At 44.2% G+C, this 10,533-nt stretch overlaps 1 protein-coding gene across 1 annotated transcript in view; it reads left to right on the top strand.

The window, feature by feature from the left end:
* SARC_06218 (hypothetical protein) overlaps positions 1-10,171 on the top strand; it is a gene marked incomplete at both ends in the record, with an annotated part of 15,422 nt that extends 5,251 nt beyond the window's left edge. The window contains 15 exons of the mRNA XM_014299876.1: positions 235-440; positions 1,161-1,243; positions 2,126-2,165; positions 3,032-3,133; positions 3,975-4,073; positions 4,342-4,425; positions 4,810-4,928; positions 5,976-6,114; positions 6,378-6,540; positions 6,931-7,003; positions 7,469-7,575; positions 8,130-8,287; positions 8,739-8,877; positions 9,537-9,565; positions 10,081-10,171. Coding sequence (XP_014155351.1) covers positions 235-440; positions 1,161-1,243; positions 2,126-2,165; positions 3,032-3,133; positions 3,975-4,073; positions 4,342-4,425; positions 4,810-4,928; positions 5,976-6,114; positions 6,378-6,540; positions 6,931-7,003; positions 7,469-7,575; positions 8,130-8,287; positions 8,739-8,877; positions 9,537-9,565; positions 10,081-10,171 — 1,632 coding nt within the window. The remainder of the gene's footprint in view (positions 1-234; positions 441-1,160; positions 1,244-2,125; positions 2,166-3,031; positions 3,134-3,974; positions 4,074-4,341; positions 4,426-4,809; positions 4,929-5,975; positions 6,115-6,377; positions 6,541-6,930; positions 7,004-7,468; positions 7,576-8,129; positions 8,288-8,738; positions 8,878-9,536; positions 9,566-10,080) is intronic.
* Between the last annotated feature and the right edge of the window lie 362 nt (positions 10,172-10,533).

Genomic DNA, 10,533 nt, shown 5'->3' with positions numbered 1-10,533 from the left:
CACTACTACAACCCTACCAACTAGATGTATATATATATATATATATATATATATATACTAAAGCTCAAGGAAGGGTAGCTTGTCACGCGGTGTGTATGTGTTGGCCACTACATTTTCGTTTTGCATACGATAAACCCTCGTGCAGCCGATGTCTGTACTGTTGTTGCTTGAGTTTTAATTTATTCTCTTTCACATGCTTCTCTCTGACCTTGTTGATTGTCCTTGGTCTGGTAGATGTCGTGCCCATAGTGGTAGGCTTAGCCATGACCGGTGACTTCTTTGCGTACTGGGTGATTTCGGCTGTGATGGTGGGCATGGTGCTGTCCCTGGTCCGCTTGTTCATGGAGTTTCTTAACTTCGTTATCTTGGCCATACGCCATGTGCGAGAGAACTGGAGGAGGCTGCTGGTAGTGCGGTTCAAACCCGTTCCGCTGTCGGAGGTGTGTGTTATGTACGTTTATTTCATGGGTGTGCTCTGCACTGTGTTATGCACGTTTATTTCATGGGTGTACTCTGCACTTTGTTAGGTACGTTTATTTCATGATTGTGCTCTGCACTGTGTCATGCACGTTTATTTCATGGGTGTACTCTGCACTGTGTTATGTACGTTTATTTCATGGGTACTCTGCACTGTGTTATGTACGTTTATTTCATGGGTGTGCTCTGCACTGATAACTACCAACCTAGAGTGACCATCCGTGGAAACGTAGTTGTTGTCAATAGTTGTAGTACGGGCTGTGTGTTGGGACAGCTGTCTCGTGCGCGTGTAGCGTTGTTAGTGCTAGTCGGTGTTAGTGCTAGTTGTGTAACGTTGTTATTGCTAGTCATCGCCCACTTATCGGGTCTGTATACCTTTTCATAGTGTGCGGTCGTAACACTATGGCCGCAAATAGCACCTGCCGTTCAAAATTGTGTGCGTTGTGGGCAAATGAACAACCAAGCATCCTTCATCTATAGCAAATATCAAGGAATACTGCGTCTAAGTATAAGAATGTCGACCATTCGGCACACATTGATACCACCCGTGCACTGTTAAGAATGGCATAGTGGATGAATGCCTGTACTCATAACGCCTACGTATTGGGTATCACTTTTCATATTGCACTTTGATATGAACTGTTCACTGTCCCTCATCGCTTGTTACGTTGTGTTTGGGGCAGGTCGTGAAAAGTTACGCCTTCTTCGCATACGAACATAAGCTGCTGATTGAGAAGCGAGTAACCTCGTGGATATTCACATACAGGTATGTCATGCACGTGTAAAATAGTTGGTATGTCATGCAAGTGTAAAGTACTTGGTATGTCATGCAAGTGTAAAGTACTTGGTATGTCATGCAGATGTAAAGTACTTGGTATGTCATGCAAGTGTATAGTACTTGTTGTGTCATGCAGGTGTAAAGTACTTGGTATGTCATGCAAGTGGAAAGTGGTTGGTAGGTGTTATGTCTCGAGTGTATTTGCCCTCGTGCAGCCTCGATAGAACGCTCCGCTTGTTCGTCATCAAGAGTACGTGAAACTGCTGTGCAGTAGTTGGTGGTTGTTGCTGTTACGCTGGCTATCGGGTTCGTAACTCTCTACTGTGTCACTGTGTCGTTGATGCGTCAGATGACCGTCACACACCACACGTGCCCTCTGCTGTACTGCTTTATTCCGTCTCTGCAACTGTATGTTGTCGCATAACCTCTAGACGTGTACGTTTGTCTGTTAGCTTGGTGGGTGGCTTGTTTACCTCTAAACCTGTTTGTTTGTCTTTTGTTTGGATTTTTAGGGTTTTATGTTAGCTTGGTGGGTGGCTGTGTCTGTGGTCAATGGTCCCAAGTGCGGCCCATAGCATTGTGGTCTCTGTTACTTAATATAGACGTGTTTGTTTCCCTGTTGTTTGGGTTTTTAGGGTTTTATGTTAGCTTGGTGGATGGCTGTGTTGGTGGCCAATGGTCCCAAGTGCGGCCCATAGTATTGTGGTCTCTGTTGCTTAATAAAGACTTGTTTGTTTGCCTGTTGTTTGGGTTTTTGTTTGTGACCAATGGTCCCAAGTGCGGCCCCTACCATTGTGGTCTCTGTTACTTAATGTATATTTGTTTTGATGACTCATCCATTTCGTATCCTCTGCTGACATGTCTTGACAGGCTACAGAAGGCCTTCAGGTACTTCGGCGGTTCTTATTGGGTAAGTCGTGTTTTACCTTCAGGTGTGAGTCATCCGCATAGACTGGGTTAAGGGTTTAAGGTTTAGAGTTTAGCTTGAATAGTATGATACGTAGCTCTGAGGTATCCCGCTGAGTACGTAAACTCCGCTCGTTCACTACAACTATGCGCACTCTTTACGCCTACGCAGAGGCCCACACTCACCACCACATACTCTGCGCTCATGGCGTGGCATCACACTTCGTTTTTGGGTTTTAGGGTGTGCTATTTATGAGGTTGTTGGCGTTATGGCTATTTGCTTATAGCCATGTACATTCTTTCGTTTAGTTGTTAGGGGTTTAGGGTTTTACCTGAGCCATTGCTTTGATCTGTCGGGTTTGTGTAGTGTGTTTGGTTTTCTCTGGCCGCTCCATCGTATGCATGGCTGCCCATCTATTCCTTCCCTTTTCACCTAAACATACTTTGTCTTCCCTGTTCATCTAAACGTCCTTTGTCTTCCCGGTTCACCTAAACATCCTTTGTCTTCCCTGTTCACCTAAACATCATTTGTCTTTCTTGTTCATTTAAATCTAAACATCCTTTGTCATCCCTGTTCACCTACACATCCTTTGTCATCCCTGTTCACCTACACATCCTTTGTCATCCCTGTTCACCTACACATCCTTTGTCATCCCTGTTCACCTACACATCCTTTGTCTTCCCTGTACACCTAACATCCTTTGTCTTCCCTGTTCACCTAAACATTCTTTGTCTTCCCTGTTCACCTAAACATCTTTTGTCTTCCTTGTTCATTTAAATCTAAACATTCTTTTTCTTCCTTGTTTATTCAATCATCCTTCATCATGCTTATCCGCCCACCTATCATTTTCCTAATGCATCTCTTCACAGGCCCTGTCCATTTTAATTGTGATCCAATTTGTGTTCGTGGGGCTTTTTGAGGACAGTCAGGGCTGGATCTTCCTCTGTACAATCAACTACCTCGTTATATACGTAAGTAAAATACCTACTTATCTCGTTATTCGCCGTCCTCGTAATATTCAACATTTTCTCTCCTACCTTATTACGTGCACAAGGTAATCAACTACCTCGTCATATACGTAAGTGAATTACCTACTCCGTCTCTTTATTCAACATCCTCGTGATAGACATAGTTTCCTCTTCTACCTCGTTACGTACACAAGTTGATCAACTACCCCGTTACATACGTATTTGTATTGACTTCCTTAATATATATGGGAGTGCGAGAACGTCACAAACTGAAATGATAGCGCTTTCTTCAAGTGATCTGTTGTATGTGTTGGGTCTATGCGCCTTCGGTTTAGAAAAGTCATTGCGCGCTTATGTATTGGAATTTTTACTGATGCTTAAGTGTTATTCTAGTTTCGAGTGTACATATAAGTATATAGTAAGTGTCACCTAGTTGTTGTATAGGTGTATAGTATGTACTAATTAGTTGTTGTATAATATAGGTGTATAGTATGTACTAATTAGTTGTTGTATAATATAGGTTTATAGTATGTACTAATTAGTTGTTGTATTACACAGGTGTATAGTATGTACTAATAAGTTGTTGTACTACATAGGTTTATAGTATGTACTAATTAGTTGTTGTATAACGTAGGTGTATAGTATGTACTAATTGGTTGTTGTATGATATAGGTGTATAGTATGTACTATTTAGTAATCGTATCACATAAGTATATGGTATGTGTCCATACCGGATGAACCGATACACGGCCACTCCTTTCGCCCGTGGGTACTATTTCTAACAATTCCCTCCAATTCATCCTAAAACCCTAACCCCCCAAACCCTACAACTATATTTGCATAGGTACTGATATGGCGCAAGGCAGCGCCGTGGAGTGAAGTGGCGGCGTTGGCAGAAACCGAAGAGGATTCGCAAAGTACAGGCGACGCAAACAATAAGACGGTGTGTATGCCCTTACATGCGATGCATATGATATGTATGAATGGTTTACATATAATATGTGTGTATGGTTTACATATGATTTGTATGTATGGTTTACATATAATTTGTATGTATGGTTCATATATGATTTTTATGTATGGTTTACATATTTACATATGATTTGTATGTATTGCCTACCATAAATTAAGTTAATATTTAATATTCAATGATTAAACATCTAATATTATATGTATAATATATCATATATCATATGAAACAAACAATACAGACTGAGGTGCCACAGACGTCAGCAGAAAATCTGTCCGCGAAGCCCTCGCGATTGGCCCGCATGGCCTCCAGAGTAGCTGGCCAGGTAGGCGTGGATAAGATTTTTCAAAGTTTATTATTGGATTCTTTAAAGTTTATGGATGGAGTTTTTTTACGGTTTATGAACAGAGTTTTTAGAGTTTGTGATCAGATTTTCTAGGGTTTATGGTATAATTTTTAGGGTTTGTGATTAGGGTCCCTAGGCGTTTCTGGGGCCTACGTGGACTGCATAGTCTGAAACGTGATTTGTGCCCTTCAGCCATGTGATGCGCTTGCTGTTTTCCTGTTTCCATTGTCCGTTTTTAGGGTTTTTACATTGTCCGTTTTTAGGGGTTTTCATTGTCCGTTTCGTGATTAAAGTGGACGTCTCATTGATGTAGTGCCCTGTGGTGCTCATGCGTATACCTATACCTTTGCTTTGCTCTCACAGGATCGCTATAGCACTGACCTCGAGGGGTGCGAGTACATCTACCGCTTCATTCCAGACTACCACGTGAGGAACCGCAAAACTTGGCTGAGTCTGTTGTTGCCCATTCTATTTATATCTCAGTATGTCATGGGTACTTTAGTATTAACTGGGCTGAGTCTGTTGTTGCCCATTCTCTTTATACCTCAGTATGTCTGTCATGGGTACTTTAGTATTAACTGGGCTGAGTCTGTTGTTGCCCATTCTCATTATATCTCAGTATGTCAGTCATGGGTACTTTAGTATTAACTGGTCTGAGTCTGTTGTTGCCCATTCTCTTTATATCTCATTATGTCTATCATGGGTACTTTAGTATTAACTGGGCTGAGTCTGTTGTTGCCCATTCTATTTATATCCCAGTATGTCTGTCATGGGTACTTTGGCATTGACTTGGCTGAGTCTGTTGTTGCCCATTCTCTTAAAATCTCAGTATGTCTCTCATGGGTACTTTAGTATCGTTTTGTTTTTGTTGCCGTATTCGGTAGTCAATCGTACGAAGATCTGCGGCGAACAAGCTACATGGTCCTATTGCAATCAACCAGTTTTGCGTAGAGCATGTGTGTTTTCCATAGCTAAGTGGTTTGTGATAGAGTGCGTGTGTGTTTTTCATGGCTAAGTGGTTTATTTTAGAGAGTGTGTGTTTTCCATGGTTATGTGGTTTGTGATAGAGTGCGTGTGTGTTTTTCATGGCTAAGTGGTTTATTTTAGAGTGCGTGTGTGTTTTCCATGGTTATGTGGTTTGTGATAGAGTGAGTGTGTGTTTGCAAAGCTGATGTGGTTTATGTTAGAGAGTGTGTGTGTTTTCCATACCTGAGTAGTTTACGTTAGAGTGTGTGTGTGTTTTCCATGGCTAAGTGGTTTATGCCAGTGTAGTGCTCTCTATTGGAGTGTGTTACCTATTGCTATGCTTTCATATCACTCTGTGTGCTGTGACATAACAAATACGAAGCAATGCATTGGTCTTCTCTTGGGGATTGTCTGGTTGAATCGGCGCAAATCTGTACGGCTGATATCTCACAAATACAATTAAAGCGTCATATTATTTCCCATTTGTCTATATTACACTTCTCGAGAGGGGGGTTGTTTTCTTCTATTCCGTGTTTAATCAACCGCCTCTCCTGCTCCATCAGATCCATCTGGCTGTGCGTAGCGTCTGTAGAGCATCAGGGCGGAGTGGCCTTTATCGTGGCGTATCTGACGGTGTTCTATGGGCTGTTCTGGGGGTTGTTCTACTGCTTTATCATGGCCCTGTGGCTCAAGAGTCGTAAGGTGCGCCACCATTCTTCGCTGTGGTGTTGTGTGTTGTACCTTACTTTGTTTGTTTTGTGTTTGTGCCTTAATTTGTAGGTTTTATGTTTGTACCTTCCTTTGTTTGTTGTGTGTTTGTATCTGACGGTGTTCTATGGGCTGTCCAGGGTGCTTCTACTGCTGTAAACGCCTATCATTGATCGCTGTGTGACCTTTCTCTTGCGCTGCCATCACCTGCAAATGCATTGCCTCTCTCTCTCGCTCCATCGCGTGCGCGTTCACAGGTGGTTCGTATAGTGGAGCGTCGTGAGATTGCGGCCGAGTATGTGCGGATCATAAAGGCCATGAACGAGTATCTGATATACATCTTGATGTTCGTTTCCTTCATTGGTGTGGTCTGCGGAATTGTGTATCTGACAATACTGGCGGAGGGCACCTTTCTAGACGGTAGGTGTGGGTAGGCCGTGACACCGGGTGTTTCTAGAGTTTTGTATGTATGGCTGTCCCTTTGTTTATTTGAGAGGGGGTGATATCCATAGTGGGGATGCTAGCTTCCGTCGTCATAGATCCAGTACCAGCTCTAAACGCCTTCCACGTATTTTTATGCTGGATGATTCAAACGCCATCAACGCATATTTGTGCTTTTGATGATTTAAGCGCCACCAACATATATGTGTGCGTTTAGATGATTTAAACGCCTTCAACGTATATTTGTTCGGTGATGACACCTTCTCATGACGTATGCACTCTTTGGTGACACCTTCTCATGGCCTATGTACGTATTGATGACACCTTCTCATGGCCTATGTACTTATTGATGACACCTTCTCATGGCAGGGTTTCTGCTATTCCTGGCGGTGTTTCTGCTGTTCAGTGTGATATCAACTATAACCACCAAGGCCTTCCGCAGGTAAGTCGTCTGTGGCATAGCAAGCTACATCTGTGCTATGACAAGACGTTGTGTCGACGTATACTGTTCACGTATGTACCAGATTCGTGCAAACGCCACGCGCTTACCGCGTTATGCGTCATTGTGAGCTCTGCTTGAATCGCTTGCTTGTCTCTGGCTTTGTACTTGTACCGGTGTGCTCTTCGTTCTGTGTGTACGTAGTTCATCAAGTGCACTTTGTTGTGTGTGTATGTAGTTCATCAAGTGCACTTTGTTGTGTGTGCACGTAGTTCATCAAGTGCACTTTGTTCTGAGTGTATGTAGTTCATCAAGTGCACTTTGTTCTGTGTGTAGCTGAGGCCCCTCCCCGTCTCGGGCAACTAGCGCTGCATTGCTGCGGATCGTGGGTTTAGGGACTTATGGTTCGCTCTCATACTCACGAAATCACATTTATCTCACACTAACACGGTTGTATCTCGTCTGCAGAGCATATCCCATGGAGGCCTTCTGGTTCCTCTTCATCTTGTTTGTGACTGTGGGTGTAGTGCTGAGTGTCTTCTCGTACAGTCTGCAGCAGAACGACGACAACAATGGTATGAACACAGCGCTACTGTCGCCAAATGACACGGGACGGTGCATTCATCTGCATGTGCTAAAATGGGTTATCCCGCAATCTCAAGTAACTCCAAAGTTTATATCAGCAGTACTCAATATCTCCAAGGTTTATAACAAGTAGAGTATAGATGTACACATGCACAAGAATGATTCCGATTGACACGCGCACCCACACGCGCACTCAGTACCACTCGCGATGGCTAAGGTGTACATGACAGCTGTGCTACATCTTTGTCACAAATTTTGTAATCAATAGAATGCCGATATATATATATATATATAATATAACTATCCATTACGAGCGAACAACGATCAGTCTAACTAAACTTCTCCCTAGGCCATGGGCATCTCCGTACACAGAATGCTGCCCTTAGCTACTTACGAATGCCACTCGCTTGCCACCACCCCCTTACTGTCTCGTCTGTGTACTTCCTCCGCTCAGCCCTTTCGCTTGACACTTCTGTGTAGTTAGTGAACGCGTGCATCGCCATGAGCGCGACCTATGACTCATCTCTCCTTCGCCTCTGCACAGATACCAGTGAGCCTATCTCGTTGGTTAGTGCACCCATTGCGCCGTCGCCGACGAGCTTTGCGTCGTGTGATGTCACGTTCGGGCCCACTGCGATGAGTATCATGGACATGGCCTACATGTCCAAGGTCGCCTACGCCCCAATGGAGGTGGTGCAAAGGGTGCGTGTGCGTGCTTCCTTTGAGGATGTTGGATTATTGCAACAGCAGCGTGTATGCACACTCATTGATTGTTGTGGAGAAGGTTTTTATTCGACTCGTACGGTTTGAAGTGTTCTCGAATAGTCTGGTACAATCGGTGTGCAACGCCACATATGGACACATTTGTACAAAGCGAACGCTTTTGTTGACACAACAGATTCAAAAATCGCACAAAGCGGTTTAAAGTGCACACGACACGCTTGTGAGTTGAGTGTTCGATAGTCTCTTCAGAGGCACTCGCATTGGTTTTTTTTGGGTTTAAGCCCTTATTCTTCTCCATTTTTCTCACACGTGATTGCTTGTCCACATGGCCATTGGCTACTGGTCTTGCCCATTGGTGACCTTATTCGTCTTTGGTCCACTTTTCTCACACGTGATCCCTTCTATCGCTTCTGCACACGGCCATTTGCAGGAGTTAAACACATGGTTCAATGCCAACCAAACAGACGGGACGGGATGGTACATCCACTACAACGCAACGACTGACGGCTACCCCTACTTCTACGACATCCGACACAACACCACGGGCATGGCCATCATCAGCGTCAGAGGTGCGTGCACAGACCATGGACCATGTTCAGGATGAGTGTGTCTCAGACCCATGTTGATGATGAGTGTGTTCAGAGTGCGGTTTAGGGGGGTGCCCTGGTGAGTGTCTGACCCTATCACTGGCAATGGCTTAAATCGTAGGGAGAGCAGAAATACGAAGAAAGTCAGTGCCGTTATACAGTATTACCAGTGTCCTATCACTGGCAATGGCTTAAATCGTAGGGAGAGCAGAAATACGAAGAAAGTCAGTGCCGTTATACAGTATTACCAGTGTCAGTACGGGCTGTTCAAAACAATGTCAGTGCCAATTAGCGAGATCTCTGTCCGCTCATTCGTATGGTGCGTGCGCTTACACGACGTCTGTGATCGCGAGAGACATATACTTTTACGTCTGCTTCATACGCACATGTGAAGCGTCTGTATACGGTTGGCCTGATGCCCATATGCTTTTACGTCTGCTTCATACGTACATGTGAAGCGTCTGTATACGGTTGGCCTGATGCCCATATGCTTTTACGTCTGCTTCATACGCACATGTGAAGCGTCTGTATACGGTTGGCCTGATGCCCCGTACAAAGAGCCTGTGTGCAATGCAGGAGACGGCAGCTTCTGATCTGCGGCATTAATGCTCAGCCAACTTTCCCTTTGCCTTGACTTGCAGGGACGAACAGCTTGTACGATGTCGTGATGGTATGGGTTTTAGGGTTTAGTGATGGTATGCGTTTGTATGATACGCAGTGGAAGGTGTTCTTGCTGTTTTGCTTTTACATATGACTCATGAGTGGCTGCGGCCTGAGACATGTGTCTATAAGTCCTCACAGTAGTACTGCCAACCGACTTTATTGCGTTGTATGAGCTTGTCGTATTTTGTATTTTTCCTAGAAAATCACCAGTTTTGGGTGGACGGGGTTTCCTCTGCCTTATACACACCGTGCATTTGCATCAGTATGAAATCCTTTGGTGTTGGCGTTATGCTTTCTTGGAATTCGATGCTCTGGTCAGCTGGAACAGTTCAACGTTCGCCACTTCTCGGCACCGCTACATATAGCAGTGCTCACTTTGTTACTACAGCATACGTTAGTTCTGGCTATGCATTGGTCAATCAAAGTCACAACCATACTGATCCCACCAGCTAGTTGTCGCTAATTGCTTCCTTGGGGGTGTTTTGATATGTTGGTGTGTTGGTGTGTTGTTGGTGCAAGCAGGATATGGACCTGTGGCTGGAGATTGCTGTGCTGCAGATGACGGACTTTTTCCTGCCCACTCTCTCGTTGTGGCCTGTAGGTATGTCACTGTGAGCCACTGGGACTGAGTTTTAAAATTTAGGGTTTGGGTTTTTGCTGTGCTGCAGATGACAGACTATTTCCTGCTCACTCTCTCGTTGTGGCCCGTAGGTAAGTCACTGAACCACTGGGACAGTGTTAAGCGTTTTAACGCTATGTGTAGAGATCATGTCCCAAATCGGCTGGTCTACGCCATGGTGTCAAAGCAGTGGTTTCTCTTGTATTCGGATTGATATAACATAAGGTTTGAGGGTTCCTAACCCCTTCTCTTGTTGTAGGGTTTTGGTGTTCTTAACCCCTTCTCTTGTTTTAGGGTTTTAATGTTCTTAACCCCTTCTCTTGTTTTAGGGTTTGGTGTTCTTAACCCCTTCTCTT

The sequence above is a fragment of the Sphaeroforma arctica genome (genome assembly GCF_001186125.1).
Source record: "Sphaeroforma arctica JP610 unplaced genomic scaffold supercont1.436, whole genome shotgun sequence".
Lineage (NCBI taxonomy): Eukaryota > Ichthyosporea > Ichthyophonida > Sphaeroforma > Sphaeroforma arctica.
The sequence above is the reverse complement of the archived record's forward strand: the minus strand, read 5'-3'. Positions and strand labels throughout refer to the sequence as shown.